Source organism: Varanus komodoensis, unplaced genomic scaffold (assembly GCF_004798865.1).
Source record: "Varanus komodoensis strain SLA01 unplaced genomic scaffold, ASM479886v1 scaffold89, whole genome shotgun sequence".
NCBI classification, from domain to species: domain Eukaryota; kingdom Metazoa; phylum Chordata; class Lepidosauria; order Squamata; family Varanidae; genus Varanus; species Varanus komodoensis.
Genome location: NW_025336587.1, coordinates 1,341,455 through 1,360,535, shown reverse-complemented (window position 1 = coordinate 1,360,535; position 19,081 = coordinate 1,341,455). Strand labels below are relative to the sequence as shown.

General features: G+C 49.2%; 1 protein-coding gene across 1 annotated transcript; it reads right to left on the bottom strand.

Annotated features, from left to right (window-relative positions):
• Window positions 1-1,684: 1,684 nt before the first annotated feature.
• LOC123016860 (procathepsin L-like) lies at window positions 1,685-18,770 on the bottom strand. The gene is made up of 8 exons (XM_044417551.1): window positions 18,719-18,770; window positions 13,718-13,858; window positions 12,825-12,947; window positions 11,538-11,696; window positions 10,738-10,962; window positions 10,037-10,205; window positions 7,582-7,696; window positions 1,685-1,990 (listed from the first exon to the last, which is right to left on the bottom strand). Exons 2-8 carry the CDS (start codon window positions 13,844-13,846, stop codon window positions 1,891-1,893), a joined length of 1,020 nt encoding a protein of 339 aa, XP_044273486.1. The 5' UTR covers window positions 13,847-13,858; window positions 18,719-18,770; the 3' UTR covers window positions 1,685-1,890.
• Between the last annotated feature and the right edge of the window lie 311 nt (window positions 18,771-19,081).

Genomic DNA, 19,081 nt, shown 5'->3' with positions numbered 1-19,081 from the left:
CCATTCCATTTCCCCTTCTGATTTTTTATGGCTGCTAGGAAGGTTGGGAGTTGTAGGATTTTTCTTCTAAAATGTATAGGACTGTGCCCTTAGAAGTTTGTGACATGTTGCAGGAGCAGGGCGGGGGGGTGGGGGAGGTGTTCACTCCCCTGACTTGCCTCTCCAAAAGTTTTTAGACCTATACAAATCTACCCCTTTCATATTTGTCAGTGTTGGATACATGACACCATGTGATAAAAATGATCTCTTGCAATTGTTCACCTGTTGATTTATAAGAAATTGCTCTTAAATGCACATTTTTTTCCTGGTTACTTAGCCAGCCAGTTCCCAGCACCGCTGGTGCTATTTGGCACCACAAAACCTGTAAGAACCAGTTGAAATCTGCTTCCCACCCACCCCGCAACCCTCCGGATCTTCTCTCAAGACATGCATGTCCAAATGTAGAAACGGCACAGGAAGCAGCCTGATGTGAGAAGCATTTGAAAAGAAATCTAAGATGACATTTTGGGGGTATGTTTCTTGATCTTTTAGACTGATTAGATGAAGTCTGTTATTTATGACAGGCAGCCCAATGGGAAATACAAACCAGAAGATGAATCTTTGTGGTTGTGCGAAGCTGTTTTGTTTCTACCATTAACATGACAACACCAGATTATACCAAATTAAGTAAATATTGCAAAGTCCTAAAAAGCATGTGGGGAGGGGGGCAGGATGATGGCAGGGGAGGCAAAATCAGCCCATACGGGGATGAAAGAAATTCACGGTGTAAGAACTGACAGATGACTAGAAAGTCTTCCCAGATACAAAAGGAGTTCTTGGCTGCATAGACATTTCCAGAGTATTAAAAAGAAAATAAGCAGATAAAAAAGAGTAGCTGGATCTGCTGGAAGGTCAATAAAACTCGGTGGAGCAAAAGAAGGGAGTTTTACAGCGTTGGCACATCTCTGCATGGGAGGAACACCTGGAGAAAGGAGAGAGACTTACATGAGGGAAGGGACTGCAGCCAAAGGGGAGACCCTGAATTCGGTAGAGCTGCCCCCTTCCTCATAAAGCTTGTTTACACAGAGACATCTCTCCTGCATTCTTGACTCCAAGGGCATCTCCCTCCCACAGAACTTATCAAAGGAAAAACATTGCCTCAAAGAGAAGGTTGAGAAGCCTCATAGACAGACAAATGCCAGGAATGATCTTACTTGCATGCTCATTAAGTCTGTAACGAGAACAGGGGCTCACATCAAAGGAGCCCCCAAATCAAACATGCCTTCCACCCATCAAGCACCCTGCCGAAGCATGCATTCACAAAGACCCAGAAACTGTGGGTGAAGTGCAAAATACCCAGAAAAAAATCCAGAATATATGACAGAAGTTGCACGGAACGCAGAGCAGAGCTCCCCGCAAGCGTGACAAGATTAATCAGCATAAATGTTAAGAATTAAACTGCAGAAGGGACTCCATAATGGCTTGACACAAAACCTTCACATTTGCAAAAAACAAAACAAAATTCCCTGCTCCCAGTCTATGTAAATATTTCCAGTTCATTCCCAGAAACTAGAAAATATAACCCAACTGGACCTGCCCAAACAGCAGTGAAAGTTCATTAGGGCTCAAATGACTAGTTTTTCCAGGGACCCCACATCCCCGAGCGGTACCTGCCAATTCAAACCACGTTGAGTCAGCTGAAAGCTTGATCAACTCTGACAACCACCACCAGATCTTTATTTGGTATACACCACTTTTCTCTGAGCAGCTAAAAGCAGTGGGCAGGAATGGCAGCTTCGAGTGAGTGGAAAGCTTTGCAGAAGCACAGAATCTGGGAGCCACGGCTCAGCCACCGGTGGAGTTGAGGCCTGGAAGCTGGGAAGGCTCGGGAAGGGAATCCTCTCCGCCAGGCTAACGGGTCGGGTAGCTCGCTTGGTTGGCCACCCCGCAGTGGTTGCCAGCGCCTTTCACCAGCCGCATGTAGCCCTTCTCACCCCAGTACTCAGACCAGCTGTAGGAAAGACGAAGGGAGAACGTTAGGGAAGATGTCACTCAGGTGAGTGGGCTGTGAGGTCAAAGACTGGGAAATGGTGAAGGGGAACAGCAGGTTGTGTACCTGTAGCAGAAGTTCTTCGAGTGGTCATCTGTGCCTTCACACATGGATTGAAGGCATTGCAGCAGGTAAAGACGCCAATTCCAAATGCCTTTGTTGAAGGTGACATATAATTGTTAGAAAGTGGCATGCAAGACAACAGGGTCTCTGCCCCTGGCAGCTTCCAGTCTGACTCTAGAGAGGACACGGGAGGCAGAAGTGGAAATGCTGGGGACTGCGTGCTTTCAGAACAGGCAGTTTTGTCCCCTGAGCCACAGTCCTTCCCTGCCGTGGCCTCTATGCATCACAGACGGGGGCTGTGCCCACACAGTGCCTCCCTTGCGAAGATTTCTCTAGCTTAGCCTAGAACTTTCCATGGAGCCCCACCCCCTCCCTCCATGTATATATGGGTGAGCTCCCACCATTTTGATAGTTCCTGGAGACCAACGTTTGCATCCAGTGTAGTTACATGTGTATTAGCTGGAAAAAAATGGAGAGAGAGAGGGAGGGAAGGTACATGGGTCATGCTTTTAGCCACTGACCCCAATGGAGGGCCGGTGGGTGGGTTGTGTGAATGCACAGATGACCACTCCAAGAACTAGAGTTACAGGTATGCAACCTGCATTTCTTCATCGTGGTCTCCGTGCATCGCACATGCAGGTGACTGGCAAGCATCCCTCAACAGCGGTGGGAGGTGTCAAATAGGTGTATAATATGGGAAGTAACGTGTCAATCATCAAGTATGAGAGCACGTATTATATACAACAAAGCATATTAAAGTCAACATAAACAGATCAAACTGGTATGTACATTTTTCATTTATACCTGAGCTAAATATATACAGTCCACCATGATTTGTGTCCACAGATCTGCAAGGTACGTCAGCAGCATCAAGAGATGTTGCAGTTGCTGCAGCATGCAGGAGAGTGTTGCCCTTCCACGGGAGCAGTCCGTCTTTGCTTTAATATCTAATTTGCAATGTTTAATGAATGTTGCCGGCATCAGCCAAGTCACCGCTTTGCATAGACTGTCGCTCGGAAGTCTGGCATGGAGTGCCGTGGAAGCCGATACAGCCCTTGTGCACATGGAGTGTCTGGTAGCTGCAAAGGGGAAAGCTGGAGTGCCAACTGGATGGTCTAATTGCTGGGGCCCGGCCAGGTCTCCTTCAAGGTAGCCTGCGTATTTCACAAAGAGACAATCTGTCTTGCAAACATTCTCTGTTCGGAACTGATAGAATGAAAGTGCTCTGAGAAGGTCAAGAGTGCGCAGAGCCTTCTCGATGTCCATTGCAGGTGAAGGAAAGAAAACTGGTAAGACTGTCTCTTGACTGATATGAAACAGTGAGGAGACCATGAGGGGACGGGATGGGTCAGCCCGTGACACGATCTTGTCTCTGTGGAACGTAAGCCATGCGGAGTCCACTTGTATGCAGAGGGTCACTTGCTCTGCTCTGGAGGTTCTGGCCACCAGAAAGGAGACCTTCCAAGATAGGAGTCGAAGGCCTGCCATGGTTAGCGGCTCAGATGTAGCACTACGGAGAGGCTCCAGCATGGAACCACAGGCCGAGTTGGAGGTTGAAGGTTCGTTAGTCCTTTCGGAAATCAACAGGAGAGGGCATGGGAGAAAACCGTGTGCCCGTTGCTCAGTCCATGGAACGCGGAAATTGCAGACAAATAAACCCATATTGAAGTGCGTTTAATCCAGAGGTATGCCATGTATGCAAAAATTGGAGAATATCAGCGACTGAAGCTGGAGAGGGATCAAAGGAATGGAGTTTGGCAAATTGCACAAACTTTGCAATCCCATTTTGAAGTATGGGATGTTCTAGTGTTAGGTTTGTGGGAGACTATAAGGATCTGTTGAATGGCAGGATCCAAATCTGGTGTGCTTGGTATGAGGCAGTCGAGAGCAGAGCCCATAGTCTGCATTCTTGCCAGAATGGATTGCTTCAGGTTTGAGCCTGTCAGTTCCAGCTCAGTGGAAATTGAGGTTGTCAGAACAGAGCTATGGTGCTTTAGATCTGAGCGAGATGGATTTGATACGGCATGGTTCTGGAGGCTGTTGTTGGTAGTCAGGGACGTGACTAGATGAGGTGATGGTATCGTTGCTGATGCGATCAGAATGATGTGATCTGGAGTTGGGATGGATTCATCAGGATTGACCAGGCAGTTAAACGGAGGCTGTGAATCTCAAGATGGACAATCTTTCCATGGTTTGGAGTTAATGAGTCTTAGGTAGATGCGTGTAGACCTTGTTGGACAAGGATAGCAGCGATGGGAACCATGTGTGGTCTGCCATCATCTTGTGATGAGGGGAAATTGTGGGAATGTGTAAAAGAGCGTTCCATTCCATCGCATTCGGAAAGCATCTCCCTTCGATCCCCACCCGATTCCTGCTCTCGAGCAATCGCCTGGCATGCCGCACTCTGTTCCGTGGTGAAAAGGTCTGCTGATGGCCGTCCCCGGGGTTCAGAGATGACTCGCAGTATCTGCTGGTTGAGCCTCCATGTGTGGGGCTGGCCTGGGGAGAGGCTCCGCGCAGCAGCTGTGACGTTTTCTGTGCCAGCCATATGAATGGTCGCGAGGGAGAGGTTGTTGTCCCCATCAGCCGAGTCGGTGTCGGGGGACGGGGAGAGAGCTCTTTTGTGCCCTCCTGATGAGATACACTGTGTCCCCCTTGCTCTCACGGCAGGGGTCTTGTAGGGGTCCAACCGAAGCCGAGTGTGTCACCATAGGTGGAGGCTGCCAGATGTAGTGAGGGTGGGCTGCTGGTTCCCATGGATAATCCTTGTAATGAGTCTCAGAAGTAGGCAGCGGAAGTGGTCTCTGCAGTGCCGATATTGGAGTGAATCTACTGGCACTGATTTGTGAGGTGAGATCCGTGAAGTATGAGCAGAAGGTGGACAGTGGGAGAGGCCTGGTGTTGGTGGCAGGGGGACTGGCTCCTGGCGAAGGGGAGGAGCTCTCTCTGGTGGAGCGATAGGGAACTCCCTTATCTCACCGTCTGAGAATGAGCCCGGTGCCGGCCTTCCCTTCTGCGGGCTTTGTTCACTCGGCGTCTGAGTGGACGAGCCACTGCCGATCTGTACCGTTGGGTAGTGTCAGACCAGAGAGGTCAGAACCGTCGACAATGGGATCAGAGCATCCTGAGGAGCTGGCGGTCCCAAAGGCTCGCTCTGCAGTCGTTGCCCTTCCAGATGGAGAATGTTCTTCTGGGACGGAACATGACGCCTGCGGCCCTTAGTCTCGTTCACCTTTTCCTTCGGTTCTGAGGTTTGGAACAGAGAAGCTTAACTTTCTCCTTGCTTTTTCTAGGAGCCTTTGGTTCTCCCCGATCAGCTGGTGGATTGGTTTTCTCAGAGGGGTTGGTGGGAGGGTGCTTCCTTCGAGGTCCAGGCAGCCTGACCTCCCTCCTTGGCCACTGTGCTCATCTTGCTGAGAGCCCTGTGCCATATCGCCACCTGAGTCCTGCCTGCTCTATTTCTACGCGCCTGTTTAGAAAATGCCTGGCAGTGCTTACCCTTATCCACCCAACGTTCTTCATCAAGGCAAAACAAGCATGGAGAATGTGCCTCGGAGGATGGCATCTTTGCCCCACAATTCGTACACTTCCAGATGGCCAGTTTGCGAAGTGACATTATGCAAGATAGAATAGATATAGAAGACCATGATAGAAGGAGTTTTTATTATCTTTTATGAGGGGGAATGAAGATGAGAGAGTGGGGGAAAGCTCAGATAGCAAGGAGAGGTAGTGAGAAGAAGGAAATTAGGAATAAAATCACAAAGGAATGATAGGAAAGTTCAAAATATCATAGAAGAGTAGTCAAAGAAAGAGTCAACGAACACTAGCGATCCCACTGCACTGGCAAATGGGAGGTCAAATGTGAACTTGTAAAATGGTGGGAGCTTCACCACCAGGAAGGGAGGGGGTGGGGCTCCATGGAAAGTTCTAGGCTAAGCTGGAGAAATCTCTGTGATGCACAGAGGCCACGGCAGAGAAGGACTGTGGCTCAGGGGACAAAAGTGCCTGTTCTGAAAGCACGCAGTCCCCAGCATTTCTACTTCTGCCTCCCGTGTCCTCTCTAGAGTCAGACTGGAAGCTGCCAGGGGCAGAGACGCTGTTGTCTTGCATGCCACTTTTGAGCAATTATATGTCACCTTCAACAAAGGCATTTGGAATTGGCGTCTATTACCACACATTCATATTTTGGTACAGCTGCAATGTTTTCAATCCACTACATGGGGGAAATGAGTTTTTCCAGCCTGGCACTTTCGGTCATTTTGCTGCAGTTTCACTTCCCTGTTAACCTCACCTGGGCCAAGAGGGCATTTTATAGGAATGCCAGGTTCACACAGGGGACAGACACCCATGGAAAACTCACAAATGGGACGTGGGTGTAAACAGCACACTCACACCCAAATTCTCCAGCTACCAGTAGACTTAAGCACACTGACTCTGACACCAGTGGTTGCACATGGCCATGAGGACCAGCAGCCTTGGATAGTCTCCTCCATTCTGGATCTCTCAAATCCCCTTTCAGAGCTATCCAAGTGGATGGCTGTTCCTACACACCATACCTCAGAAGTAATTAGCCCACTTCAGCACACCAGGAGGGCCCTCCTGGATCAGCACCAAGGTCCATTCTGCTCACAACCAGCTCTTCATGGCAGAGACGGTAGCAGAACCTGAGCGCAACAGCATCCTCCCGCCCATGTTCGCCTGCAGCTGGAATATATAGACTTACAGCCTCTGATATTGGAAGTGGAGAGGGACCATGAGGACTAGTAGCCATGGATGGCGTTCTCCAGCAAATTGTCCTTTCCCCTTTAGAGCTGTCCAAATGGGTGGCCATCGTGGCATCTCACGGAAGTGAGTTCCAGAGTTTAACTCTGTGCCATGTGAAGGAGCCCTTCCTTCAAACTGTCTCAGTCTTCCACACATTAGCTTCATGGGGTGGCCCCTTTGAGGTTCGAGGCATATGAAAGGGAGACAAATTTGTCCCAGTTTGTCCACTTTTGCACCCCCCAAGAACTTCCCTCGCTCTCCTCTTTTCAAAGCTAAAAAGCCCCAGACGTCTCCTTTCCTCATGAGGATCATCGCAGCCTCTAGGTCGTCTGAGTTCATCTTACTGCACTTTCCCCAGCCATGTGGTGCAGTGACAAGAAACAGACACGTTTTCTCCTGCCCAGTTTCCCAGCACTGAGCAGTCTCCCAAACCCCTCCAACACCTGACAAAAGGCACCTGGGAGGTTGGGGGGCACTGCTCCTGTTTGTTTATTTATTAAACTTGCATTCTGCACTAATAGTTCTGTATGCCCCTCCAGAAAGATTAAAACAGAGCAATTTGCAGTAACAGATCTTTAAACAAAATCGAACTCTTTCTGTATGATCTTTGGGCCTAAGGATCTGCCTGACTGGGCCAGGTGCTGGTGCTTGGCAGGATGGGACATTCCACTACAGTGCAAAGGCCATGCAACCGCCTCCACCCCATGCCGTTCCCTCATTGTCACCTGTTCTTGAGGATCCAGTAATCTGTGCTCGTCCCATACTCTTGGGACGACCCGTAACCAACCAAGAGCATGGCATGATTCACCAGGTGGCTGCACCAGCTGCTGGAGAAGATTCCTGGATGGAGGAGAGGTTTGGGGGCAGAGAGGGATAACAGACAGAGAGGCATGTGAGCTCCCATACATGTCGCAGAAGGCCCAAAGTCGCCAACTTCTGGGTTTTAGCCTGGACTTCAAGGAAAAAACCCTAGTGCCAGGCCACATTTTGGCTGTCCTTCAGCACGATGGACAGTTCCTTCAAAACCCAGGTGGAAAACCTGCCTGCTTGACACTGGAGCTCATGGCCTCTTGGGTAAGTCACTCCTTGGCTATCCAACCCCTGTGCTGAGTGAGGACATGAAAAGCAAAGGGAAGCCCTTCAGGAACACTAAAGTCCATGCCAAGGCAATACCTTGGTTGCGCCAAGGTCGCAGACCCGCATGCAAGTGTTCTGGGGCTACCTGAGCAAAGACAAAGAAATGGCAAGGTGGACTGTCCAATGGGAAATGTAAACATGCCATTGACTCCCAAATCTGTAAAAATGGATCTTGAGAGAAAGAGGTTGCAGAAGGAAATAGGCGGGGAAGTCTGCAATCAGATACTTGCTTTGCAAGCCAAAAAGCCCATTATTATTATTATTATTATTATTATTATTATTATTATTATTATTATTATTATAACATTTCTATGCCGCCCCTTGCTGAAACCTCGGGGCGGCTTACAACATGATAAAATACATTGAAATACAATAGTACATAATAAATTACCATTAAATATAAAAATACAAAAAAATACATTGATTTACAAATACAAAATTAAAATTATCAGTATAAAATAAAAATATAGGAGGAGAAAGAGAAGGAAGAAGTTGCCCCGGCCAGATCATATGTTTTAACAATTGAAATGATGTTTAGATAAAAAGGTCTTTACCTGGCGCCGAAAAACCAGTAACGACGGTGCCAGGCGGACCTCTGGATAAGGCTGGGAGGAACTCCTGTTTAATACCCTAGAAACCTGTTGTCAGTTGCTGCTAAACCAGAAGTGCAGAACCTCCATCTCTGAGTCATAGTCAGTGCTTTGGAGATTGCAAGGGGCTGTCTGGCCCCAGCACCTCCCTCCTGCCTGCCTCTCACAGTAGGGGATTTCATGGCTTTCGTGAAGTTTTTCTCCAACTCCATATGGTTGAAAATGCCTCTCCTAAGGCTTAAATTCTTGACCCCAAGATTTTAAAACTACAGAGCTTTCCTACAAGAGACACTTTATTGTACATATATACACAAATGTATATACAAATGGTACACATTTTATTGTACAGCAACTCACAATTGCTTGCAGGTTCTTTAGAAGATGCTGTGACCCTCTGCAGTTCTGTTATTGTTAAACAGTATATTTGGGGGTTTTGTTTGCTCGCTTGCTTTAGTTTAAGAGTGGGTTATCACAGCAAGAGAAAGTGCCCTTTCGCTGACATATGGGTGCTATTCCACTGTACTACACTGCCACCTAGAGTTCATGGGTGGGAAAAGCAGGAAAGGAAATTTCTTTTTTCTGTAGGGCTTTTTCTTTTTTAATGTCTCAATTCAGCAACGAAACTGAAGGTCAGTAAAACAGTTCAACAGCCTTGTGTGTAAATGCTAAAACTATGTGGCATTTTTTGGAATGCTGGCCTCATTTCGGCTTCAGCACTGGCTGTTCTGGGAACGTGGAAACACCCCTGAAATTAGGACCTGAATATCTAAAAGAACGTCTCCACCCATATAAGCCTACCCAAACTCTGAGACTGTCATCAGAAGTCACAAGATATTCGCCAAGTGCTGTCCTTATATACATTCTAGCACCAGACCAAGACATTTTTATTCAAGGAGGATTTTAATTGTTGAATATTTAATTGTGGAATATTTTAGCTGGAATTTGATTTTCATTTTAAAGTAGATTTTAGTATTTGTAACTGTGATGTTTTAAGATTTTTCCAATCTGTTGTTAAACTATTACTGGGTGTTCCTGCTATGAGGTGATGTTACCTTACTTTTTTATTTATTGATACTGTGGTTTTAGTTATTTATGAAATTTTATGTTGTTGGTTTTTATTGTGTAAACTGACTGGAGAGACATGTGGCTATGAGACAGTATATAAAAGTGCTAAATAAATGAATTGAATTGAATTGAATTCAGCCTTCAGGCTGAAAGAAGTTCAACATCTGTTACTGAGCATGATGGTCTGACTGGTGCGGGGATTTGGCCACGATCCAATTTTCAGCACATGTTTGAAGGGTAAAGACCCCTTCCTGATGTTCCTCTAGAGTCTCATCCATTCCAGCATCACAGCAGGCTGCAGATTTTGCCAGACCATTTGGAAATCAACCCACTCGAATGGTCACCCTTTCGACACCAGGCCCCCTCCCTTTTCAAAAGGGGCACATACCTGATTTATAGAAATGGAATGGGAAGTTCTTGGCATCCACAGCCACCGAAACTGGGCCAACAGTGGCCACGGCTTGCTCCAGGGCCACCTCGCTCCCCTGCGGAAGCATCACCAAGGAGGAGCAGTTGGCCATCCGGTTCTGCGGGTTGTAGTGGCACGCTGGCTGTTCCTGCGGGGAAGAAGTGAGCGAGGTTTTGTTTGATGCCGTGTCATTTACAGGGGGGCACTGGTGACCACTGGACATTTGGGTCTATGGCCCCTGTGATCACTCGCTGGTCAGGGTGCGGGGAGCTGAAAGTGTCTGCGGCACCGCAGGTGCCAAGTCAAGGCCTTGTGCCGGAGCTGCAGGAAGTCACTTTGCAAGACTCACTCAGTAAAAGTGCGTTCAAGATGGCCTTCTTCGTCCTGGTACCTCCCAGCTGTCCAGCAGTCTGTGACCATTACAGAGATATGGGGTGTCTCCCATCGTGCTTCCCCCCTCCCAAATATTTGTCCTTTTGTGACCCTCACCACCCAGTCCTCTTCTGCGTGGGTGATACTGTTTTATTTTTCTAATGCAAACTATTAGAAACAGAGGGGAACCGACGACTCGAAGTGGAAGCACCGGGAACGCAAAGGCCAGTCTCGCTAAAAAGCCGCATGCTCCGGCAACCCAAAAGCAGGACTGCGGGGCTACACACACGCGCTCAAGCCTTCCTCACCATCCCCACGTAGGGGTAGTCCTGCTCCGAGTTGAGGCCGCCGTTATCCCGCACGTACTGGAAGGCCCGGGTGATGTACCCCCCGTGGCAGCCGTGGTTGCCCAGCTTCTGGCTGCAGTCAATCAAGTTCTGCTCGCTCAGTGGAACCAACTTCCCCGTCTGGTTGAACAGCAAACCCTCCAGCGCTCCGGTAGCACTGAAGGCCCAGCAGGCTCCACAGCGACCCTGGAAACCCAGAAAGGTAAAAAGAGCCCTACTTGAGCTCCCAGGAAAGGTGCCCATCTGAGTGGACCTGTGTGATCTGGGTTCACGCGTACCCTGGCCCTAGTGGGGCAAATTTCCAGTTCTCTGGCTCTGCCATTCCTCCCAGTATGGCCCAAGGATCTGGTCTCACTTTAAATTGAGGAATAATCAGGAAGAAAGAGGAGCACTTGCATGAAAGAGAATATATCATTAATAGAATGTATGCTGATGAAAATTATCCAGAAACAAGCAGAGGAAAAGATCACAAACATCCATCAGTGGGTTGATTATTGATTTATTTGTTTAAAGTTTTTCTCTATCATCATTATATGCCACAGAATCTCAAGATGGTTTGACCTCAAGATTAGACCTTTGCATGCTCCTCATTCTAAGCAGAAAGCCAAGGGACAAACTAGTAAGCAAAGGGTTTTTGTAGGTATCGCCTTAAATGCTAGCAGCTAGGGAGTTTTTGCAAAGACACCCTCAGGCATGGGATCAGGAGTCTCTTGCAGTCCCTGCCTTGGCCATTCAGCCAACCTGTGCCCTTCTGAACGCACCTGGTTTTTCACTGGGGTGACATAACCCTTGGTCCTCCAGTCCACTTCCTTGGGAGTTGATGGAGTGGCCGATCCTTGGAACAGAGCAGCATTCTTGTTGTAGGTTTCATTTGGCTCAGGGTAGAATCCATTCAGCATCTCGTTGAACTCTTCGTCCGTCTGCAGAGGGGACCAAAGTTTATGTTCTTCCCATCCCGGGCCCTATCCTTTTCCCCAGGAGGAGCTATGGGCAGACAACAGCCTCCGCAATCCCGGCATGCTGCTGATGTGCCGGCCTGCAACTCCCAGAATTCCACATCTGGAGGGTGCCAGGACTGGGGAGGCTGGCCCAGAATGAACCCAACAGAGGAGGGAGAGAGAACAATAAAGGCGGAGGAAATATTTTCGTTCTAGAATGGGTGGCCTCTTCCCCTTTTCTTCTGGCATTTTCCAGCCATTTCTCCATCCTCTTTTTAACGGTCTCTCCCCTTGTTCTTAACAGGAGGCAATCTAACTGCATTAGTTCCAGTGTTCATTTCTGGCCAGTTCCTTTCTTCTTGTTCCCCTCTCACCTACAATTCCTCTTTTTCAGACCACTGCCCCCTCTCCAAACTACGCTTCTTGAGACAGCTTGGTTCCGGGCTTCCTGCTCCACACATAGAAACACAGAAACAGAGCGAGCCACCTAGTCTGACCCAGCTCCAGCCGCTCCGCTCATGACATGCCCACCACATGCACGTCCAGCCTGTCCTTGAACACCCTCACCGATGGGGCCCCAGCCGTGGGAGCCCATTCCACACCCCTCCCTGTCTTCAGCCGAACCCAAAGAAGTGACTCAGTCCTCCCAGGCACACATGGAAAAGGTTTTCCATCTTCCAGCCAAACTGAGACAAACGCCTCCCCAGTTCCCTCATGGAAGCAGAACTGCGGATGTTCTCTGTGTGTTCCCCATTTTATCAGGAACATGGCCGCCTTCTCTTTAGTCTGGTAACCTGGTCCATCCCATCCAATCTGACTGGCAGATAGTGTCAGGCATGGTCCTTCCCAAGCACTGAGATGTGCTCCTTCCCCTAGAAATAAATCCCTAGTCCTCATGGTTCATGGCTTAAATAGCAACATGGATGCAGCCTTCTGCTCATGCAGGCAGGCACTTGCTCCGTCCCGCTCCGTACTGCCAGCAGTAGCTCCCTGGTGGAACCTGCGCAGCCAGCGCTCCGCCGTGGGCCATCTCAGAAAGCAAGCATCCCATGGCCTCCCTCCAGGCCAGCCAATTCTCGCCGCCCCGGGTGACCCCACCGAGTCTGTTACCAGATCGCCAAGGTGATTCATGGCCAGCTGGAAGGTGTGTTTCCCCAGAGACGCCTCCACGTTGTGCTGGTGGACCCTGTGCAGGTTCTTCTCCCAGACGGCCCGACGGAAGGCCTCTTCCTCCTGCAAACCGGCACACCACTGATGACCTGGCCATGGGTAGAACAGCCCACCTGCCCCCGGGGAGAGGGGGACAGGTGCCACTCCAGGTTGGTGCCAGAGATGCTTGCGGTGCTGGGACCCAGCTGCTCCAGAACGCAGTTGGAGCCCGGCATCCACGCACGGCAGCCGCCTCAGCCCTGGGCCCCTTTTGGAAGAAGCGCGGGGCCTATGTGAGCAGCAACACGTCCTTCCCTGCAGTCAGGGGTGGCACTAGGGGCAGAAGTGGGTGAGTGGGTGGGCAGCCAGGACCCATGCCAGGAGCCCCTACGCTGGAGTCGCTCTTCCCATGCTGCCTGCTAGTTCTCTGCCGCTTCTTCGCGGCCAGGCAGCGGCGGTGGCTTGGAGACGGAGCTGGAGATGCTGCACCCAGCCAGCCCCTGCTTGCATCCCAAGCAAGTGGAAGCCCCCCAAGGAAGCAGCTGGGGATGATGGAGGAGAAAGGGGGGGTCTTCAGAAATAGGGACCCTGAAAAAGGCTTGTAGGCTTGACACAGGGACAGACCACCATAGGCTACTTCAGAGAATGACCCTGCTCAACATTTGGAGACATTTTCACTCCACGGAGTTATTCTGGATGGTCTCCAGGTTTGGTTGATGCTGCAGAAGGTGAAAAAGAATATGGCACGGTGGGTGGGGCTGCTGGTCCTCCAAGAGAAGAACAGGAAATCTGGGAAGCAGGAGGTGGGAACGAAGAAGCAGAGGCAGCTTTGGCAGAGCCCACAGCAAACTCACCTCCTGGTAAGCCTTGCCATGGAGCTCTTTCCACCCTTTCCAAGCCCCTTCTAGGGCCAAATCCAGTGCACAGGACAAAGCCCCCATCCAGAGCAAGGAAGCTATCACCACCACGAATCGGGGAGGCATCTCTGCAGTCACCTATGCAAAGAATAAGCTCATCAGGTTTGGTGTCATGGACCAAACACCTCTTGACACTTGCTAGATTTTTATTTTATTCCTTCTTAAGGCCTTCTTTAATAGGGCAGCTGTCCTACTGCAAAGCAGCCAGTCAATCTGTATTTGGATTACAAAGGGTGTTTTTTGGGGTAGAGTTTGGACCCCACCTCTGCCTTGCGCTTTGGTCCTTTGGTAAGTGGCCTTTGCTTTAGTCCCCCAGTGTGGCTTTGAGAAATTAGGCTACACATGCCCTTGGCAGCCATTTTGTCAGAAATTTTTCCAAAGGTGCCCCCTTGCCAAAAGCATTGGGGACCCCCTGAGCTACAACTCCATGATCTGGGTGGCCATATGTTATTTATTTATTTGGGATATTTCTAGGCTGTCCATCACTCCGCATCTCTGGACGAAGTACTCCATTTGAAGGGATTGTTCAGCCCATGTCTGGTTTGAAGTGCAAGAACTCTATGAAATGTGTGAGAGAAGGAAAATTACTGTTACTAAGCAGAAGAAAGATGGATTACTAAGGACCAGAGCAAAAGACCCTTATAAGGCCAAAGACCAGAGTAAGGAGCCGTATAAAGAGATTTGTAAATAGGAAGTAGAAGGAAGTAGACAGGTTTGAATTAGTTACTAAGGCAAGCAAACAAAGGCGAGTCAATATGTAGTATAACTAAGTTTGAGCACAAGAAGAATAGTATTTCTCACATCAAAGTTCTGAAGAAAAGAAGGGGGGATTGTAGGGAATGGTCAAGCTATTGCTTTTGCAGAGGATAGGGGGTAATTGGCTCTTGGCAGCTGGCGAAAAGGATAATTGGCTTGGAAGAAAGTTGGCCGTTCCTTATCTCATCCTCCCAGTAGTTTTAGGCCTGATGCAAGGTCAAGATGAACTAATGAACTCAGAGTGAGTAGTGCGCATGCTTAATAGGCTTATGAATAATGGCACACCTCGCATAGGAAATGGGCTTATTAGCATGAACATGGGATGCATGAGCTGGTGGGGGAACATACCAAGGAGCAGGTGGATGGAGAAGATTGTGACCTCTTAGTAACCCAGCCCCTGGGCGAAAAGAGGCAGGGGCTGCAAACTGGGGAAAGGGAATAAAAGGCAAAGTGTTCTGTGGAAACGGCTCGCTACCTGTGAGGCGGGCGCCCGCTCTCGCTAGAACATAGTAAAGTAGTGCTGCTTGGCACTTTGTCTCCTGTGTCGTCACTTCTTGGAACCTGATTCCGTTCCTAACAGAAGGGATAACAAAACGTTCCCCGTGCCTGGACAGCCACCTGAGTAGGCATGCCAGTCCCCACGTGTCGTGTGTGTGCAGGACTCCAAGTTGCGGTCTTCCCCACTCAGCCAGGCAAACAGCCTTCCCACTGAAATTACAGCCATCATTTCTACAAGAGGGCAAAAGTCCCTGGAGAAGATCTGCATGCTAAGGAAAGTCAAGGGCAAAAGAAGAAAGGAAGGCCAAATATGAGATGGGTTGTTTCTATTAGGGAAGCAGCAGAATTGAATTTGGATGGGCTGAGCAGGACTATCATATTTTGGAGGCTTTCCACTTCTGGGGTCACCGTAAGTCAGAGGTAGTTTGATGGGACATAGGAACAACTCCCGCATTTGCATCAATACTTGTACACCAACACAAGAATTCCATGAAAACTGACTGCTTCCATCACCCTCTCGTTGAGCAGAGGGATTAAGCAACGTCCTTCCAAGTATTAAAACAATCCAAAAGCAGCAGGCATGCTTTGCTCTCAGCTGCCCTTTCAGCTCTCCACCCCAGCAAGGACAAAGCCACACCCGGAAGTTGGAAAGGCTGTCTGTTTTTCTTTCTTTTCTTTTTTCTTTTGGTTAGTTTTTGCAGTACAATTATTGAAGCTGCAAGACAGAGAAAAAGGCCTACAGTTCCTAGCATGCTGCTCAAACTTGCAAGGGACTTGGATGGCAGCTCAGGGGCAATTCTGCCTTTTCTTCAGCCTCCAGGAAATTGTCACGGTCTTTCGATTGCAAAGCACCTCCCTCCCACCCCCACTGCACACACCATGTGCATTCAGCTTGACCCATGGAAGGACAGACTGTGCTGCAAAAGATGTGGAAAGCCACATTTTGCAAAAAAAACCACCACTTCCGACAAATTGGCACTGTTAAATTTGAGAGAGAGACAGAGAGAGTGAGTGAGTCTTGGCCTCAACCTTCAAAAGGGGCTCTTAAATACAAAAGAACATTTTCTGCTGATTATTTGCATCAAATTATCAGCTCATGCTGGAATTGCCAACACTCCCCAACAAAATTAAAAATAAAAAACCCCGATGGTTTGCTTCCCAGTCATTGGCTTTCCAAGCATGGTGCCTCTGAAACCGAGGCTGCATTCAGTTATCAATAGATCATTATTCCTCACTAAAACTGTTCTCATCCCTTTTGGCTTTAAGGCCACCTAAAGTTAGGGGCTTGGGCCATATCTTTGGCAGAGAGTTCTCAAAATGAACAGTGCATTGCTAAGAAAAAGGAGGGCCTTCTCTGTGGTGGCGCCCCCGCTATGGAATGCGCTCCCCAGAGAGGTCCGCCTGGCGCCATCGTTATTTGCTTTTCAGCACCGGGTCAAGACCTTTTTATTCAAGCGTTATTTTAATTGTTAATATTTATTTATTTATTTATTTATTGGCCAGGTCAACTGAAATTATATTGTTTTATATTGTGTTTGTTTATTGTTGTGAGCCGCCCCGAGGCTTCGGCGAATGGGGCGGCATAGAAGTTTCATAAATAAATAAATAAATAAATAAATAAATAAATAAATAAATAATAACACCTTTCCCCACTCATTCTGCCAATGGCAAGCCTTACCTAACAGGTTCCTCAGAATGTGTGGGAAGAAGCATTCACTGTGCATCTCCCAAAGCATCAAAATTCCACCCTGCCGCCCACCCAGAGTTGTCCTCCTTGACCACAGAGGTGAGCTTGCCCAGATGGCCACACTCTTCCCTCTCGCCCTGTCACCTTTCCCTTGACCCTGATGGTTCGGTGGATTCTCCCTATGTTGTGCTGTTTCCACCCCACACTAAAGCCTTGGGGTGCATCTCCGAAGGCTAAAGAATTGGCCACGAGAGCTTTCAGTGCAACCTGAAGGCCACCAGAGAGACTACAAGGCCACAGGAGTCCCACAGGAGTCCCAGCACCAGCCTCAGGAACATGCCCCAGGGTGACTCTGACCTCAGAGCACCATTCCCCTGCTCTTGTGGGATGAGCCGCACCAGATGCAGCTCTGGGGGTGCAAAGGTTGGGGTGCAGCAAGGCTGAGGGAAAGCACCACAAGCTGAGACCCCTTCCTGGTGGTTCCTTACCCTCTTCTCACACTCTGTTGGGGCCACGGTTAAGTGGTTGAAACTGGCCATCCATGAGTTTTGCGCAGCAGGAAGAGCTTCTCCCACCAGGCATGGGCTACTCCCAAGTTCAGCCTCACTGGATGTTTTGGGGCTCCATCCCTTTTGCTGTGAGACCCTTTCACCACTGGAGTGGGGGCCCCTACATAGAGTTCAGACCTTGGGCTGCAAGAGATGCCCTACCCAATTTCCAACCTTCTCCTGGCCACCAGTTGGAAAAGCACCAAAGGGGCAGACTCATGGAGGAAACTTGTTGGTGCCTAGCAGCATGTTGGACAGATCAAACCCCACCCTTGGGGCCGATGTACTGCTGAGTGGGGAGGCAAGTGAGAGATGGCCTGGGGGCTTCCGCTTGGGCCCCATGGGAAACGGGCTGTTGTTCGAACAACATGGTTCTGTCTTTGAAACGCTGGTTATTGTGTTGTGCAAACCATGATGAACAACCTGTAGTTCGTAACTCAGCAACAAACCAAGGGTGCTCCTCAGGAGCTGTTCGTGTTTCACAGGCCATGGCTGGCAAGTGATGCTGTTTCAGGGGCAGCATGTTGTTAGGTGTTATTGTGCTGTCTGAACCCAGCTGAGATAACTAGTCAGGTTGTGACTAGTTGGACTTGGGCTGACCAGAGCTTTTCTTAAGCTACCAAAGGCAGACAAGCAGAGGCCGGAAACACACATGGTGCCTAGAAGCTGTCCCCACTTGTCATTCCCTCGGGGGTAATTTTCACCCTTCCTTCAGCACCTCAACATGCTGCAGGACAGAACTTGGCAAGGCGGTCATATAAGGCTCAGGGCCACCCTACATCCCAACCCACACAGGGCTGGATGCAAAACCTTCTGCCGTGGGTAAGGAACTCCGTGGCACCAAACATAAAAGCCTATCCTGCCTGCATTTTGAGCAGTCGATCCGAATTTTTGCCTCCTTTGCACCATCCCTGCTCGTACGAAGCTTTCGTGCAGGATGCCTCTCTGTGTGTTGTTCCTTCCTGCAGGAAAACCACAAAGGCACCACAGCTCGCCCCTCAAGAACGGAGCCGTGCACGCCAGCAGGTCTGAACTATGTTCCATATGGATCCTTTCAGCCTACACTGAGACCCTTCCCTTTCAGAGAGCCTGCCCTTCAGGGTCCCAGGTAGAGAGAAGTTTCCTCCATCTCCTGTCACCGGATCCTTCTGAGCAGAAGGTCCATTGATTGGACTCCGGGCCTTTTGCACACCAAGCAGGTCCTCAACAACAGATACAGTTCCTTCCCCTAAAAATCAAGCAAGATTCAAGTCCTCATTGTTCAAAATACTGGTTTAAATAGGAAGCTGCCTAACCCTGGGTTATGTATTCTGCTTGGCCAGGGAGACTACAGCTCTCAAGTAACTGTTGCTTCTTGATCTTTAGCTTGGGGCAGCAGTGGGTTCCTGGGCCTTCCAAAGTGGGTGGCTCTACCCACTGGACTGCGTTCCCATCCCATCCATGACCTACCTCTTTCCAGCAGGAAGGGTGAGGAAAAAAGAGCTTGCACCCCGTCTCTTTCTGCGAGAGGCAGAAAGCACTGCCTCTTATCAAGGAACGCAACTTCCTTCAACTACCTCTCCTGCAATGCGGTTTACACAACTCTGCTTCTAGCAACCATCTGGAAACCACGAAGGCAATGCTTCTGACCTGTCGCAGCTGGGGCCTTGTGGAAAATACCCGTGCAGGATGTTGCTTTGGCTGTTACACTCAGTTTAAGAAATTCATCCTTGGTTTCAAAAAGAAGTAAGTTTCCAATCCTTATTGATCTCCGTGGACAATGCCTTAAAACATCTTCCACTGGGAAGTTAATGGACAAGGCCTCCATGGTTT

Coding starts and splice junctions, on each gene's coding strand:
- LOC123016860 (XM_044417551.1), bottom strand. CDS start 13,846: ATGCCTCCCCGATTCGTGGTGGTGATAGCTTCCTTGCTCTGGATGGGG. Junction 10,206..10,737: donor ACTACCCCTACGTGGGGATG/GTGAGGAAGGCT, acceptor TCTTCCCCGCAG/GAACAGCCAGCGTGCCACTA. Junction 7,697..10,036: donor ATTCCATTTCTATAAATCAG/GTATGTGCCCCT, acceptor TCCTCCATCCAG/GAATCTTCTCCAGCAGCTGG.